Source organism: Muscardinus avellanarius, assembly GCF_963383645.1.
Source record: "Muscardinus avellanarius genome assembly, chromosome: 13".
Taxonomy (NCBI): Eukaryota; Metazoa; Chordata; class Mammalia; order Rodentia; family Gliridae; genus Muscardinus; species Muscardinus avellanarius.
In genome coordinates, this window is record NC_137799.1 from 34,867,196 (window position 1) to 34,886,151 (window position 18,956).

Sequence of the window (18,956 nt, forward strand, 5' to 3'; positions counted from 1 at the left end):
TTTGGTATCATAATAATTAATCTGATTTCTTTACAAACAGAGCACAAGTCCACTGGTAAACATTTAAATAACGTAGAGTAAACATATTCTAGAAATCATATAATTTATTATTAAGGGCTCCAGAGTAATAACTATTTAATTAAAATAAATCTGGACTAGTCTTTATTTGCATTATCTGACTACTACACTAAAGTACGGATAGTAGCAAAGACTTCACACTGTGTGTGTGTGTGTGTGTGTGTGTGTGTGTGTGTGAGTGTGTGTGTGTGTTGCTAGGAACTGAACCCCAGGAGCATTGTACCTCCAAGGTGCATCCCTAGACCTTTTTTATTTGTAAATAGGGTCTCACTAAGTTGTTGCCTTTGAATCCGTGATCCTATCTCAGCCTCCCAAGTACTGGGATTATAGGTGTGTACCACCATCTGAGACTGAACTTTTAAATATGTTTTATACTTACATATTAGAAGCTTACAAAGACAGGGAAAAGTACTGTAAGTATAATCTGTTATAAATTACCGGTTCCTCTTATTTCCTGAATGTCTACTGTATGGCAGGGGCTATGTAGATCCTTGGCATACATGATGGACAATCTTTACACCCATCTAAAAAGTTAGGGACTTTTATACTAGTTTGACAGTTGAAGAAACTAGTTCAGAGATAGCAAATAACTTGCATAAGCAAACAGTACTGCACATGATTCAAATGATAAAGAACATTTTAATTAGAATAACTTATAATGAGATTTTACTTTTAGGAAAATAACATGTAAGCTGGATATGGTACTACACACCTATAATCCCAGTTCTTGGGAGACTGAGACAGGAGGATTGCAGCTTTTAGGACAGCCTCAGCAAGTAGTGAGATTCTCATCAACCCTGTTGCAAAATAAAAATAAAATAGGGCTGGGGGTGTAGCTCAGAAGTAGAATGCCCCTGGTATCCCCAGTAATGTGCGCACGCACACACACACACACACACACACACACACACACACACACATATACACACACACATATATATATATGTGATATTGTGTGTGTGTGTGTGTGTGTGTGTGTGTGTGATATATACTGTGGTGCTAGGTATGGAACCCAGGGGCATTCTACCTCCAAGCTACACTCCCAGCCCTAATTTTTAGTCTTTTTTTTTTTAATTGGTCTCACTGAGTCACAAAGGGCCTCGCTAAGTAGCTGAGGCTGTCTGCGAACCACGATCATCCAGTCTCTGCCTCCCTAATGCTGGGATTACAAGTGTGAGCCACCACGCCCAGCTTAAAAGGATATATTTGAATACGCATATTTATAATCAACTATTTCTTCAATAACTGTTTGTTCAATAATTATTTCTTCAATAACCAATGAGCTACACTAAAAAACCAAGAAAACAGAAAAAATGAGTGATATTATAAGAAAACTATTACTCAAAAAGTTAAAGTATAAAAAGAAAGATCCAAAGATATTATAGACTATTAAAAATAATATAATTCAAAATAACTGACTAGCCAGGCATGGTGGTATACGCTTGTAATCCCAGTACTTGGGAAGCAACAGAAGGATCACAGGTTTACAGCCAGCCCCAGCTACTTAATGAGGCCCACTGCAACTTGGTGAGACCCTGTTTCAGAATAAAGAATAAGAAATAGGGCTGGGGGTATAGCTCAGTGGCAGGGTGCCCCAGGTTCAATCCCCAGTACTGCAATAAATTAATTAATTAAATAATTGACTATAAGATCTCTATAAGAAAAATTTTATTTCTACATATAGAAGCAAAAATTAGGAAGCAAAATTTGAAAGAAAGGCAACATTTTAACACCTTCCCCAGACACAAACACATTCGCACACACACCCTAAAATCTAAGGTACCTAAGAATAAATAAATGAAATAGCCTGAAAGAAACAAAATAGTTATATTCTTGCGGGGTGTGATGACACCTGTCTGTAATCCCAGTACTTGGGAGGCTGAGACAGGAGGATTGCAGGTTCCAGGACAGTTTCAGCAAGTAGTAAAACTCCCATTAACCTAGCAAGATCCTGTTTCAACATAAAACATAGAATAGAACTGGGGTGTAGCTTGGAGGTAGAATGTCCTGTGTTCAACCCCCAGTAATGTGTGTGTGCTCACACACATGCACGTGCACACACACATGCACACACACACACACACACACACACACACACACACACACACTTATCTTCTAGCTCTTAGAATAGAGAATTCCTGGAAGAAGACACCAAAAACAGAAACCACAAAAGAAAAGAGTACATTTAATTAATAAGTCCTTTTTCTCAAAAGATACCATAAAGGAAAGTGAAAAGATAACTCTTACATGAATCTAACAGAGATAAATCTGTAAAATCTAACTTTTCACAAAATTTTTTCCTCAAATACAACTTTTACAGAAGCTAGAAAAGAACAAACTTATACACAAAATTCAGGGCAGACATAAATAAAAACTAAGCAAATACCTACATCTAACAATACTTTTAATCTCATTATTTTAATAGTACACATAAATCTTCTGTGCCAGATGGAGGTCAATAATGTAAATATATATATATATATACACACACACACACATACTTTGACCATAGCCAATATCTCAAACAAATCCTGTGATTTTCATCATTTAATAATATATTAAATGGCGATCATGGTAAAAAATGCAAGTCATAATAATATCATTAACATTAACATGCTCAATGCCAGTTAATAAACACTGAATCTTGCTGAGCACCAGGTGCTATGGAACATACAAATAGTAGAGACATAGCCCCTGCTCCTTAGGCCTATAATCTAGTTAGCAAGCAGTAAAATACAGAGAAAAGTCATACTTCCATCTAAATCTCAAGTCAGTCTTTTCTCCATCTCTTTATAAGATACTAACATTTATTTTCGGCATCTCTAAAACTTTTCCTAAATATCTCTTGCATTCATTGCATTCTGTTCTATTCACTATACTGCAGCTATACTAACCTTCTGAAATTCAAAAGGACTGTACTTTCTTTGGAGAAACTGACTCTAGCTTCAGAAACACCAGGCAGAGCTAAACAGGGATTTGTGTGAAAGCCTGTACTGAACAAAGAAAGCACAGCAGCTTTCATCTAAGCAGCCTCCGCAGCTCTGTAAGTTAAAGACCCATTGCCCTAGTGAAAAGGTACAGATTCACCTTTAGAAAACTCAACCAGAAGCACACTGTAAGCACAGTACTTAGAAGGCTGAGACCCAAGGAACGCAGGTTAATGTCCAGCTTCAGCAACTTAGTGAAACCCTGTTTAAAATAAATAAATAAATAAATAAATAAATAAATAAGCAAGCCAGGCGTGGTGGTGCACGACTGTAATCCCTGCGCTTGGGAGGCTGAGACAGGAGGATCACACAGGTTTGAAGCCAGCCTCAAGCTACTTAGTGAGGCTCTCAGCAACTTAGTGAAACCCTGTTTCCAAATAAAATATAAAATAGGTCTGGGAGTATAGCCTGGAGGTAGAAAGCCTCTGGGTTCTACCCCCGTACCACCACCATCAAAAAAAAAAAGTTGGCAAGGATGTGGGGAAATTAGAACTTTTCTACACTGTTGGTAAGATTGCAAATTAGTTTAGCTATTTGGAAACCAGTGTGAAGATTCCTTAGAAAACTGGGAATGGATCCAACCATACGATCTGGCTATACCATGGATCTGGCTATACCTCCTGAGTATCTTTCCAAAGAGGCTGAAATCAGAGAAAGACAGTAACAAATGCATACCCATGTTCATAGCAGCACAATTCTCAATAGCCAAAGTATAGAACCAACCTAGGTGTCCATCAACAGATGAATGGAATATAAAATTATGGGAAATACACACAATGGAATTCTACTCAGCAATAAAGAACAAAATTATGTCATTTGCAAGAAAATGGAAGGACCTGGAGAACATTATGGTACATGAGACCAGCCAATCATAGACAGTGAAGGGTCATAAGTGTTCTCTAAGGGCTAGAAAGTATTTGGGATACCAGAGGGACTCCAGATAATGGAGGAGAAACCTCAGTGGATCCAGGGAGGTGGTCTAAGGTAAGGGCAGGGGAAGAGTGAGGAACAATGAAGGAATTACTACGACTGACTATGTAAACATAGGTGAAAATATCAATGTCAATCTTAGTACTCTGTATGGGGAAGGGAGAAGTTGGGGAGGTGGGGAGGTGGAGAGGGGCTATCAAGTACTGTGTGCCTGTATATTAACATGATTTATGTTATGATGAGAGACTATAATACACCAGTAAAAGCATATTAAAATAAATAAAAATGGCTGGGTGTGGTGGCACATGCTTGTAATCCCAGCATTTGGGAGACTGAGACAGGAGGATCACAATTCGTGGACAGCCTCAGATACTTAGTGAGGCCCTCTGCAACTCAGTGAGACCCTGTTTCAAAATAAAGAATAAAAAATTTAGGCCTGAGGATGTAGAATGCCCCTGGGTTCCATCCCCAGAACCACAAAAAATAAATAAATATAAATTAATTAATTGATTTAGTTGTTCCAGGAAAAATAAATAAATAAATAAATATAATAGGGCTGTGGTGTAGCTCAGTGGTAGAATGCTCCTGGGTTAACTTCTCAGTACCATGTCAGAAAGAAAGAAAGAAAGAAAGAGAGAGAAAGAAAGGAGGGAGGGAGGGAGGGAAGGAAGGAAGGAAGGAAAAGAAAAGAAAAGAAAAGAAAAGAAAAGAAAAGAAAAGAAAAGAAAACTCAAGCAGAACATCCCTGTATACTGACATTTTGGTGTTCCCCAAAGGAGAGAGTGCCTAGGGTTACTTGAACTTGAACAGAGACTGTAGATTCATGGACTGCTGTTGGAGAAAGACTGAGTAGAGAAGTAGAGACATGGGAGGGCAGGAAGGGAGGCTCCTCAAGGAAGGAAAGGCTTTTCTCCACACAAAGTCCACATTGATTTCCTGCCATCCTGGCCCTGTGGCCCGTTGCCGAGGCAGTCCAGCCTCTCCTGGGCGCTCTAGCTGCACACAGTCCTCTGCCCACCAGAACCATTCTCTTTACCCATCACACATGTATGCCCACATGCACACACACACACACACACACACACACACACACACACACACACGTGCAGGCGCGCTTTCTACTTTTACCTGTACATTTCATTCCAGCATCCCCTGCCACAAACTACCCCAGCAAGGATTTGAGGTTCAGGCAACAGTGCTATCCCCCATAGTACTCTTTCAGCTCAAACTTTCTAGATAATTCTTTTCTTTAAATCTGCATGTTTAATTGAACCCCAGTACCACCAAAAAATAAAAAAATAAAGAATAAAACTGGTATATGTGAGCACATGAAAAATATTATTGAGCACACGTGACAGTGACGTGGATCACTTAAAAAATAATCACAAATACACAGAAAGCCAGGCAATATTTTAAAGAAGGCAATAATAAACTTCAAAAAGAAAAGTAAAGGATAGTACTGTATTTCACTAGTTGACTTGGTGGAAAACATTATTATTATTTTTTTTTTACACAAAGCTTGAGTTTTATTTTTTTCTTGGTTGGAGATTCATCTTAACATGCATGCATTTTAAAACAGTAACATAGCCAGGCGTGGTGGCATACGCTTGTAATCCCCGCGCTTGGGAGGCTGAGACAGGAGGATCACATAGGTTCAAAACCAGCCTCAGGTACTTAGTGAAGCTCTCAGCAACTTAGTAAGACCCTGTTTCCAAATAAAGTATAAAAATAGGTCTGGGAGTATAGCCCGGAGATAGAAAAACCTCTGGGTTCCACCCCTGAGTACCACAAAAAATAAAATAAAATAAAAAATAAAACAGTAACAGGTTCTCAAACCATTTCGAGTAGACATGAGACAAGCACAGGGGATTGAAAATTCCTATTTAAAAAATGGTACTTGCAGTGGGAAATTGGGAAGTCACACATGTGGTGGGTGGTAGTGTATCCTGCTTCCCCAAAAAGTGACTCCAAACTTCATACACATTTTTTTTTCTTACAATGATTTGACCTGATGCTATGTGTGCTGAGAGCGCTGGGCCTCCCTTGAAAGGCTGCGGGCTCCCACCTCCTCACAAAGTGGCCGTGAACAGGGGCAGGGCTCTTCTAGAAGTTTCCTCAGCCTCCTTGCTGGGATCTCAGCACAACTGTGGGGGAACGCTGAGTCTCTTTCCCCTTTTGGAGCACTCTTCACAAGTGCACACCTCAGAGGAGGGCCGGGCCCTGTCACTGCCCTACAGATGGCTGGCAGGGGTGGGTAATGGCTGAGTGTGCTTCCCTTTGAGTACCCCCCTCTACACCGCTGTCACTGAGAGGAAGTCTCTAGGCTGGGGGAGCCACAGGTCTAAGGCCAGAGCTGTGAGGGTTTAACACTTGAGAACTCAAATGCTGGAGAGTGCTGACACTTCTTTCCTGACGTGAAGTGAAGACAAATGGGGGCGGGGTGGATACTAAGAAAGTCCTGGGTCTTTGGTCCACCTCCCCGAAAACATTATTTTTATAATCAAAATATGAGATAAAAATAAGGTAATTAATATATATATATAACTATACAGTGGGAAGGGAGATAGGGAGCAAAGTGGAGAAAGCTAGAGTTCCAGCTACCATGGCAAAAAATAAAGAGAAAATCCCCAAATCTTTTTAACCAAGAAATTCAAGTCAACACATGGAATTTTGTAATAATGAGGTAAATAGCACAGAAAATGGAGAAAAGCATTCACAATGGTTTCTTCCAAATAGGGCTTGGAGATGGAGAACGGTATGGTGCTATGAGCCCTTTAATTGTTATTTACTTCTTAAACTATATGAACTTATTTTTTAAAATTAATTCAATTAGAACTCATTTTTAAAAAGCAAATAACTGGTAAAGAATAACTTGTAATATTATAGTTGGAAGACATATCTCTCAACTTATAAGGCACTCTTATGAAAGACATCAACATACATAGAACATATGCAAGGGACATGAACAGGCCTTTAAAATATACTATTGTCCAAGGTGTATATGAAAAAAACCTTCACTTGGCAAGGCAAATTTTTTTAAAAAGTGGCATTATTTTAACTTACCAATTAGCAAATACATTAGGAAATACATTCATTGGAAGAGAGGAAGCTGACATATTTCTGGAGGAAAAGCTGGGAATATGAAACAAACCTCAAAAATATGCATTACATATGATTCAGCAGTTCCTGCTAAAAATGTCTCCTTCAGGAAACAGTAACAAATATGCATAAAAGGATTGAGCTACAGAGGCACAAGCTGAGTATCCCTAATCTAAAAATTCCAAATCTTTAATGCTCCAAAATCTGAAATTTTTTTAGCACAAACATGACATCACAAGTAGAAAATTCCATCCACACGTGCCCTCATGTGACACACTGCAGTCAAAACACAGATGCAATAAAAATATTGGATAACACTCAATGTATGTGAAAGGTATGTATGAAACATCAATGAACTTCATGTTAAATTTTGGTGTCATACCCAAGATAATTTATTACATATGTGCAAATATTCCAAAACATTAAAAGTCTGAAATCTAAAACACATTCGGTTACAAACATTTTGGATAAGAGCACTCAACCCGTATTATTTTAGCAAAACTTCTTAAGACTATCTTCTTCATGTTCTTTACCAGAAACAGTATACTAGCCTTACCTGAACTGTCCGTCCTGCATTGATATGCTCTTCATGCAACTTGTCCCAGATTCTGCATCGTTGATACTATAAAAAAAGAGGAAAGACACTGAATTTTTCATCATTAGATTATTTCCATTTACCGCAAAAATCTCTACTCACCTATTCAAACTTCAGTATACTAGCTAGAGACGATAGTGATTTAATGGTGGTAGTTAATTTTCCAAAGATCATGCAGGTAGATAGTTGTCAATAATATTACATGTAAAATTCTGAAAATACTAAAACAAACACAAGATGACAAAATCTAGGTTATTTAACCAAAAAGAAATATATATTTTGTCTATATTGCAAACTCTCTGAAGATGGAAAATATAAAGAACGAGAATATAAAAATGTGAAAAACAAAAAGATGAACACTATTTTTAAATATTCTTGCTCTATATGAAAAATTTAAATGTTTGTCAATGACAGTGTTAAGTATTAAAAGCTAAAATCTGAATCTGAAAAAAGTAACATTGATATTATAGACTGGAGAGTAAATAAAAATGAGACTGAACATGTAATGATATATATTTTAGTTTTTGCCAAAGCAATGTTTAGCTTTCAGAGTATCAGCCAGGAAAATCTGTGAGCATAATGAGAATTTTTTTTCATTTGACAGGAGCCATAGGAAAATATGATAACATTATAAAAGAATACTTACACAGAATGTAAACATCACATGATTTTTGTTTGATGTAAGCAATCCAAACAATCAAAATGTCAGCAGATGTGAATATGACACTAAACACTTCTGGTATATTATACACTGAAAAAAATCAGCCAAGCAATAATTTGAAAAAATATAACTATAAAAATGTCCTCTAAGTGTTTGGAAAGCATAAACAATAGGAGTAGAGCACTGAAAATTTTTCTAGGGCATTTTTACACTCCTTTTTTTTTTTTCTGGAGGTACTGGGGATGGAACCCAGGGGCATGCTACCTCTGAGCTACACCCCCAGGCCTATTTTTATTCTTTATTTTTAAAATTAATTTATTTATTTTTGCGGGTTTGGGGATGGAACCTAGGAGCATTTGACCTCTGAGCTACATTCCCTGACCTATTTTTTTAATTTTGAAACAGGGTATCACTAAGTTGCAGAGGGCATCACTAAGTAGCTGAGGCTGTTCGAGAACCACCATCCTCCTGTCTCAGCCTCTCAGCCTCCCAAATGCTGGGATTACAAGTGTGCGCCACCATGCCCCACTTTATTCTTTATTTTATTTTATTTTTTAAAAATTTTTGGGGGGGTCTGGGGATGGAACCCAGGGGCATTCAACCTCAGAGCTATGCCTCCTGCCCTATTTTTTATTCTTTATTTTGAAACAGGGTCTCACTGAGTTGCAAAGGGCCTCACTAAGTAGTAGCTGAGGCTGTCCTTGAACCGCGATCCTCCTGTCTCAGCCTCCCAAATGCTGGGATTACAAGCGTGCGCCACCACGTCCGGCTTTTATTCTTTATTTTTGAAACAGGGTCTCACTGAGTTGCAAAGGGTTTCATTAAGTAGCTGAGACTGTCTGCGAATTGTGATCTTCCCAAATGCTGGGATTACAAGCGTGCGCCACCGTGCCCGGCAATTTTTACATTCCTGTTCCACATATTCTTTAGATTTGGTAGTGAAAGATGCAGCAAAAACAAAACAAAACAAAACGCCTCTTGTGAAATTCCCAAGATTTTTACAAGAGCTAAGAACTAAACAATAATGATTAAGCTTAAAAAAGACAATGTTGAAAACATATACCAAACATAAATTTAAAACCATCATTAAGACCCTTTCGTGTATAAGAAAAACACCAGGTCCAATGTGATTACTCTTTTAGTGTTATAGTATTGATGAAAGTTTGAAAGAAGCCAAAGAAATAGGTTTAAAAATAAATCATTTTAAAATTCATGGCTCTCAGGAAGCAGAATTGAGAATGGGTGGGGGCCAATACCACTAGAATTCATAGAGCACAATGCCCGAGAGGAGAGCCCTGCATGGTGAGGAGAGCGCTGCGCTGACAGAGGGCTACACAATGCCCGAGAGGAGAGCCCTGCATGGTGAGGAGAGCGCTGCGCTGACAGAGGGCTATGCGGCGAGCAAACACCAGGCGTCTGTAGAGGTCTCCTTCTGTGTCTTCAGCTGAGTGCTGATCAGCACATGCATGTGAGGAAACTATGGGGATCAGAAAAAGGACTACTGCAAAGGGACATGTTAGAATACATTCCCAAGATGACACAAGGTCAGAAGCATTTCATGTGACCGCAATCCAGAATGGGAAAACCTTGCTATATACTAGATGTTGGGCAGAATACTTCAAAGTATTGCCCTTTTGGGGGCAAAACCAGCCCTGAACTCGAGGTTGTTCTGTCCCTACACAAGAGAGCTTTTTAAAGATAAAAAAAAGGTAGAACGTGGTGGCGCACGCTTGTAATCCCAGCGTGGGAAGGCTGAGACAGGAGGACTGCACAGGTTCGAAGCCAGCCTCAGCTACTTAGTGAGGCTCTCAGCAACTTAGTGAGGCCCTGTTTCCAAAAAAGGTATAAAACAAGTCTGGGAGGACAGCTCAGAGGTAGAAAAACTCCTGGGTTCTACCCCCAGTACCACACAAAAAAATAAATAAAAATAAATTTAAAAGGAGGTTTTTAGCCAGCCTCAGCAACTTAGTGAGGCCCTCCACAATTTAGTGAGACCCTGTTTCAAACTAAAAAATAAAACAGAACTGTAGGTGTATCAAAGGTAGAATACCCATGAGTTCAATCCCCATACAAAAAAACCTTAAAAATACTGAATTTCTAGAGTTAGAAGAGGGTATCTGAAATGTAAAAATGCACAGAATGGGAAAGCAGATAAGACAATGTGGAAAGAAAGATTAGTAAACTTAAAGACATAACAATAGTACCCAAAATGGAACAGAGAATAAAGACTGAAATAAATGAAGAGAGTATTAATGAGTTATAAAAATGGTGACAATATTGTATACATGTAATTGGACTTCACAAGGGAGAAAAGAGGACAGTGTTTTTTGGAAAAATAAATAGTGACCAAAGTTTTTCCAAATTTGATAAAAACCATAAGCCCAAAGATCTAAAAATCCAAAGAATGGCCAGGCGTGGTGGTACACGCTTGTAATCCCCGCGCTTGGGAGGCGGAGACAGGAGGATTGCGCAGGTTCAAAGCCAGCCAGGCTGGCTTAAGAGACCCTGTTTCCAAATAAAAATATAAAAATAGGTCTGGGAGTGTAGCCCGGAGGTAGAAGGGCTTCCAGGAACCCCAGTACCACCAAAATAAATAAATAAATAAATAAATAAATAAATAAATAAATAAATAAATAAAATAAATAAATAGTCCAAAGAATGACCAAACAAAACAGTAAAGAAAACTACACTAATGAACATACTATACTACTACTTAAAAGTGACTTTTGTGTGTGTACGGGGGGTGACCTGGGGATGGAACTCAAGGGCATTGGACCTCCGAGCTATACCCCTGCCCTATATTTTATTTTTTATTTTGAAACAGGGTCTCACAAAGTCGTGGAAGGGCTCACTAAGTAGCTGAGGCTGTCGGCAAACCACAATCCCCCAGTCTCAGCATGCACCACCACGCCTGGCTAAAAGTGACTTTTTAAAAAATGTTAAAAGCAGCTGGGCATGGTGGCACAAGCTTGTAATCCCAGCATTTGGGAGGCTGAGACAGGAGGATCTCAGTTCATGGACAGCCTCAGCTACTTAGTAAAACCCGCCACAAATTAGTGAGACTCTGTTTCAAAAATAAAGAATTTTAAAAAAATAGGGTTGGGGGTGTCACTCAGAGGAAGAATGCCCCTAGGTTTCATTTCCAGTACCGCAAAAAAAAAAAAAAAAAAAAAAAAAAAAGTTAAAAGCAGCAGAGGAGCACACTTGTAATCCCAGCATTTGGGAGGCTGAGACAGGAGGACTGCAGTTCATGGCCAGCCTCAGCTATTTAATGAGGCCCTCTACAACTCAGTGAGACCCTGTTTCAAAGTAAAGAATAAAAAAAAAAAATAGGGCTGTGGGTGTCACTCAGAGGTAGAAAGCTCCTGGGCTCCATCCCCAGTACTACAAAAAAAAAAAAAAATTAAATCCTATTCTATATCATCAGTTAATATATAATCTTGGTTTATTGTTCTCAAACTCTTTTTAGGAATTTAAATGAAGTATTAAAAAAGTAGAAGAAATAAAGAAATAAAGCACGGCGTGGTGGCGCACGCTTGTACTCTCAGCATTCAGGAGGCTGAGACAGGAGGACCGCAGTTCACGGGCAGCCTCAGCTACTTAGTGAGGAACTCTGCAACTCAGTGAGACCCTGTTTCAAAATAAAGACTACAAATAGGGCAGGGGGTGTAGCTCAGAGGTCTAATGCCCCTGGGTTCCATCCCCAGTCACACACACACACACACACACACACACACACACACACACAATTAGAAGAAATAAATTCTGTGAAACTCAAAAATAAAAAGGTTTCACTAATAAGCAACAGGAAAATGTAATAATAAATACATTTAATTAATCCAAAAGAAGGGAAAAAAGAAAAGGAAACAAAGCACAAATGGGAAAAAAGACAAAAATACAACAATTGTAGATTTCAAGGCAATTGACAAAACTTAACACTTATTATAAAAACATTCAGAAAACTAAAAATAGAAGTCAAGTTCTTCAATCCAATAGTCTACAAAACCCCTACAGACAACATAGTGGTAAAGGCCCGTTCCCTAATATGAGAAGAATGTAGGGCTATCTGACCTCACCAGTCCTATTTGACATCAGACTGGAGGCCCTCGCCAGTGCAGTGAAGTGAAAATGAGAGAGAAAGGGAGGGGGGGGGAGAGAGAGAGAGAGAGAGAGAGAGGGAGGGAGGAAGTGTGTGTGTGTGTGTGTGTGTGTGTGTGTGTGTGTGTGTGTGTGTTGAGGGCCATAAACTAAGGATTATTCACATTGTGAAGATAACAGTATCTACCCCAAAGGATAAATAAGAGTAATTCACCTTAACATGCCTAACAAACATTAAAAAAAAAAAAATACCGAAGCAACAAAGGATAGAATCCCAGGAATATTCCAAATCAAATATATTAGAAACTCTTAATTGAAGGTGCCTATGCTGAATGCCTGAGCCAGCTAACAACTTGTTACTCTATTTCCATGCATCAATCTTACATGCAGGAGTTTTCATATAATATCTTTTTTTTTTTTTTTTTGCAGGTCTGGGGGTGGAACCCAGGGGCATTCCACCTTTGAGCTACACCCCCCGCCCTATTTTTTTTTCTTTATTTTGAAACCAGGTCTCACTGAGTTGCAGAGAGCCTCACTAAGTAGCTGAGGCTGTCCGCGAACTACGATCCTCTGGTCTCAGCCTCCCGAATGCTGGGATTACAAGCGTGAGCCACCATGCCTGGCCTCATAAAATATCTTAATCTTCATAATAACCTTATGAGGAAGACTATGATTTTGGCATCACAATTGTCTAAAAATAGATAATTTTCATTTTTGCATCTTTGCATTTTTGTCTAAGAAGAGACAATTTGCATTTTTGAAGCTTTGCATTTACACCTTTTCTATGAATGGTTAAAACACAGATGCTAAAACTGGATGTTAAGGCTTACTCTACAGTGCTGTGTCAAGATGGTATGTCTATACCATCTGACTGGTGATGCATCGATCAGAGTATATCCTATAGGGACCTGAAAAATAAAAAATTTTCAAAGGTGACAGATAGCAGTATTGTTAAGAGATGTAAGAGAGGATGTAAAACTATTCAGCACCATTATGTTTTTCTACCTCCTTTATTGAGGAAAATGATCTTCAAAATAGAAAAGCATAAGCCAGGTATGATGGTACAAGCTTATAATCCCAACATTTGGGAGGCTGAGACAGGAGGATCGCAGTTTGAGGACAGCCTCAGCTTCTACTTAGTGAGGCCCTTTGCAAATCAGTGAGACCCTGTTTCAAAGTAAAGAATAAAAAATTGGGCTGGGGAATGTAGCTCAGAGGTTGAATGCCCCTGGGTTCCATCCCTACTACCACACACACACACACACAAAAAAAAAACAAAAAAAAACAAAAAAAACAAAAAAAAACCCCATAGCCAGGCGTGGTGGCACACACTTGTAATCCCAGCATTCAAGAGGCTGAGACAGGAGGACTGTAGTTTGTAGACAGCCTCAGTTACTTAGTGAGGCCCTTCACAACTCAGTGAGACCCTGTTTCAAAAATAAAATGATTAAAAAAGTAGGGCTAGGGGTATAGCTTGGAGGTGCAATGTCCCTGGGTTCCATCCCCAGCACAGCAAAAGAAAGAAAGAAAGAAAGAAAGAAAGAAAGAAAGAAAGAAAGAAAGAAAGAAAAGCATATAAAAATGATTCATAGGAAAATGAGAACCAAGAAATTATAAGAGTAAACTTAGGTACTTTAAATGAGTTCAAGTCAACAGGTAGGGAAATTACATGTGGGCAAGCCAAAGCCCTTACAAATCGGACAGCAGAAACACTTTTGTTTATCTACGAACTGCGAAGAACTAGAAAGGCTCCTACAGACTTGCAAATATTGGTTAATTTTCACAAAAGAAATTATATTTAAAATACTCAGGCTACAAACCTTAATGTAAATCTCAGAGGAAATTCTATATTAGATTATTTGAGAGATGGTTGTGAGAATTTTACGGAGATGCGTCAGGATTCCAGTGTGTTCAGTCAATCCCTTTCCTACCCAACATTTTCATCAGTGACTTCAAAGCAAATCAAACTTGAAGATAACATAAAATAGAAGAAATAATTATCACAGATGAAAGCTCACACCTCTACATGATAAGGAGAATGTTAACAGTAAGAAATATGAAGCCCAACATTTAAATTAAAAAGAGAAGTTGTAAAAAACAGAAGAAATAGGTATGATCTGGCTCAAGAGCTGCCATTCATACATATTTCAAGAGCTGCTGTTCCTAAAGTCCCATGGATTTTATTTAGTTGATTACAAAGCCAATAAAAAAGTCAGCAAAGTGGCTTCTAAAACGACCGGAGCAATGCTGGGCTCTGTCCCTGCAAGTGTCTACTCATTCACTGAACACACTTTTCGAGGAGCATATAGTCTCGAGCAGTGTTTAGATGTTTAACACACTTACTAAACACGGTGACCTCAAACAAGTAATTTAATTTCTCTAAATCTGTTTCTCCACCTAAAAATGAAGATAATCACAACACCTTAGCTATAAAGATGTTGTAAGACTCAATGCTATGATATATAAAACTCCTCAACAAATAAAAATAACTACCACGTCACTGCTTTTATTTGCCCACTGTAAAGGAAGCTATAGAAGACAGTACTGTCTCAAGAACAAGATGAACTAGATGACCTCGTCTCACTATAATAAATTATATGAGAAATAAGGATTCCTATTGCTTGCTGCACAGTTTTATACCTAAATCAGGATATAATATTTTTGTGTGTGTGTGGTACTGGAGGTGGAACCCAGGGGCTTTTCTATCCGGGCTGTACTCCCAGACCTATTTTATACTTTATTTGAAAATAGGGTCTCACTAGGTTGCTGAGGTTGGCTTCAAACCTGTGTGATCCTCCTGTGTCAGCTTCCCAAGCGCTGGGATTACAAGCATGCACCACCACGCCCAGCCAGGATACAATATTAAAGGCTATTATTCCAAATATTCAAAGAGGGGAAGGACTTGAAAGTGATTTAATAGTATGTGTGAAAAAATATAAAGAGTAACCCCTTAAAAGCCGGGCGTGGTGGCACATGTTTGTAATCCCGGTACTTGGGAGGCTGAGACAGAAGTATTGCAGGTTTGAGGCCAGCCTCATCTACTTAAGAGAGGCCCTCGCAACTTAGTGCGACCCTGTTTCAAAATAAAGAATAAAAAATAGGCTGAGGGGTAGCTTCGAGGTAGAATGCTCCTGGGTTCCATCCCTAAAATTGATAAATAAATAAATAAAATAATAAATAAATAGTATCCCTTTAAAAATTTTGTTGAAGCCCGGTGGTAGCACATGCTTGTAATCCCAGTACTTGGAAGGCCAAGACGAGGATCTCAGGTTAGCAACTAGCCTTAGTTACTTAGAGAGGCCCTCCGCAACTGTTGCAAAATAAAGAGTAAAAAATAGGGCTGAGTGTATAGCTTGGAGGTACAATGCCTCTGGATCCCATACCCAGTACCACAAAAAAAAATTAGTTGAGACTACTTATAAACATTCATAAGCAGCAATGTTTTGCCAAATAAGAGTTTTGTTTGTGCAGCAGCACTAAGAGGTCATTTAAAACAGTGTTGTAACTATGCTACTGGCTAATCAAAAGCCAATTGTGCTTTTGGGTGAAGAAAATCAGGAAACTCAAAATTAAAAAGTGGCCTTAATAATAAATACATTTATGATCTCACATAAGAAACAGTCTAAGCCAGGCGTGGTGGCGCACGCTTGTAATCCCCGCACTTGGGAGGCGAAGACAGGAGGATCGCGCAGGTTCGAGGCTGAGGCTGGCCTAAGAGACCCTGTTTCTAAATAAAATATAAAATAGGTCTGGGAGGGTAGCCCGGAGGTAAGTGCCCTGGGTTCCATCCCCAGTACTACCAAAAAAAAAAAAAAAAAAAAAGAAAAAAGCTGTCTAGAAGTAGGAAGATAATTTCTAGGAAGTTTAATTCAGAAGCTTATAAAGTTCATCAAATGCTCAAGTTCTCTTTCTGCTTTATTACTTTCAACAAGGAGTTTTTGTCCTCTGATTTAAGCCCTTATATTGCAAGAAGATTTGCTATAGTTTCATATAGAACAGGAAGATACAGTTCACGTAGAAGAACTTTTTTCCCTGTACACCTTCATAAGAGCAGGAAGTATTTCAGTAAGTTTCCATATCCCTAACGACTCCCTCAAGTCTCACTGGCCAGAACTATGGTAATAGCTCTTGTCCCTTGCCAGCCTAACACTAACAAGAACGGAATGACCATGCATCAGACCCTTTATCACTCACCACCTGACCAGACTTGCCTATCCCACACAAACAGAGGCAAATTGAATCCAGTTCCATCAAAAGGAGAGGAGTAAAATAAGGTGATCGAAAGAGTAAAAATAGATACTAACAGACTAAGGTAAAAAATAGATTTTTCAGCCAGGCATGGAGGCACACACTTGTAATCCCAGTAATAACTGGGAGGCTGAGACAAGAAGATCACAGTTCGCAAACAGCTTCAGCTACTTAGTGAGGCCCTTTACAACTCATTCCAACCTATTTCAAAATAAAGAATAAAAATTAGGGCTGGGACTACTCTGATAGGGGGCTAATATCCAGAATATACAAAGAGCTCAAAAGACTCTTCACTAGCAAAATAAACAACCCAATCAAGAAATGGGCAAATGAACTGAATAGACACTTCACTAAAGAAGAGATACAAAGGGCCAATAGATACATGAAAAGATGTTCTACATCACTGGCCATCAGGGAGATGCAAATCAAAACTACACTGAGATTCCATCTAACCCCAGTCAGAGTGGCGAGCATAAAGAAATCAAATAACAACAAATGCTGGCGAGGATGTGGGGAAAGAGGAACTCTTTTACACTGTTGGTGGGAATGCAAACTAGTTCAACCACTATGAAGATCTGTGTGGAGATTCCTAAGAAAAGTGGGAATAGATCCACCATATGATCCAGCTATACCACTCCTGGGTTATCTTTCCAAAGGGGTTGAATTCAGAGAAATACAGCAACATATGCATACCTATGTTAATAGCAGCACAATCTGTAATAGCCAAAATATGGAACCAACCCAGATCACCATCAACAGATGAATGGATAGCAAAACTGTGGGAAATACACACAATGGAATTCTATTCAGCCACAAAGAAGAACAAAATTATACCATTTGCAAGAAGATGGAAAGCCCTGGAGAACATTATGTTAAGTGAGATCAGCCAAGCACAGAAGGAGAAGGTACATATGTTTCCTCTAATATGCCCAAACTAGGAAACACAAAGGATACCAGTGGGACTCCAGATAATGGAGGGGAAATATCAGCAAAGTTTGAATGGAAAGATAGGAGAGGAGGAAGGCTGATCTTGATTAATGAGGGTCTATATCTGAATATGTGTAAAATTATGAATGTGACATGGTTACCCTGGACAACCATTGGTGGGAGGAAGGAAGGGAAAACGGGGGCGGGGGGGGGAGAGGGCACCAAATATAGTTTAAATGTATACCATTTATGTGCAATAAAAAAATTGTTTAAAGAAAAGAAAAGGAAAAAAAAGAAAAGAAAAGAGATTTTCACATATATATAGATACATACATACACACACATATATACATATATACATACATACATACATACATACATACAGATAAAGGAGAGAAATAGATTCTCATTTCTCATTGTAGTCATAATCAAAAATATATAAGAATAGATAGATAATACCAGGTAAGCCTGAATCCGTGGGGTTTTGCACCACCGAGCTTGGGCTGCCAGCTGCCCGCACACTCTATGCCACCGCTTCCCGTGTAATTACATGTTGCTTTTATCAGTTTTGAATATTTATTATCTCTTTAATGGGATTGCAAACTTCTTGAGAATTGGAAATCTATTTTCACATATCTTTCAATGCTAACAATCTAAGAAATAGTAAACACCAAACACCAATAAATACTTATGAAAAGCTAACATTTATTTCCTGTAATGAATAATCTCTCTTCTCATTAAACCTGGCAAGTTGAATACAAATATTCATCTCTTTGCTCTTTTCCAAAACCCCACTAACTGATGATAAAGAACCGTCAGAGGTATACATTCACAGGAGTAATGAGAAGGCTTCAACGGTCAAGAAATCTAAGTGAGATTAGTCAGTCACAAAAAATAAGAAATCGGATGCTCTCCCTAATATGCAAAAACTAGGAAGAAGATGCGTCATAGGAGGAACTCTAGACAAAGAAGGAGATTCTATTGATGAGCAAATAATGCGACCTAACTGAGGGGATGAGAGGGGGAAAGGGAAATCCTCTAATGCACATAATATACTTAAGCAAACATATCAATATCAATCACTTAGCCAAATATGAGAGGAAGGAGGGGGAGGGAACTGGGTAAGGGCTAATTGGGTGATATGTGCTTGTATACCTCCACCATCTTGCATCTCATAAAGAGGTATGAATACAATGCACCAATATATATATTTTTTTAATTTTGGAGGCTGGAAACAGCATGCACATATCACAGCTGATTCAGCAGTTCAGAGAAAGCTGAAACTTAAGCCTGCAGAAGGGTGGAAGGTGGGGGAGAGGCCCTGGGAAGCAAT

At 38.8% G+C, this 18,956-nt stretch overlaps 1 protein-coding gene across 1 annotated transcript in view; it reads right to left on the minus strand.

Moving 5' to 3' along the window:
* The window catches only part of STX17 (syntaxin 17), a gene marked incomplete at its 3' end in the record, with an annotated part of 52,557 nt that overhangs the window by 25,913 nt on the left and 7,688 nt on the right, over positions 1-18,956 (minus strand). The window contains exon 2 of the mRNA XM_080708454.1: positions 7,651-7,716. Within this exon, the coding sequence (XP_080564580.1) occupies positions 7,651-7,716 (66 nt within the window). The remainder of the gene's footprint in view (positions 1-7,650; positions 7,717-18,956) is intronic.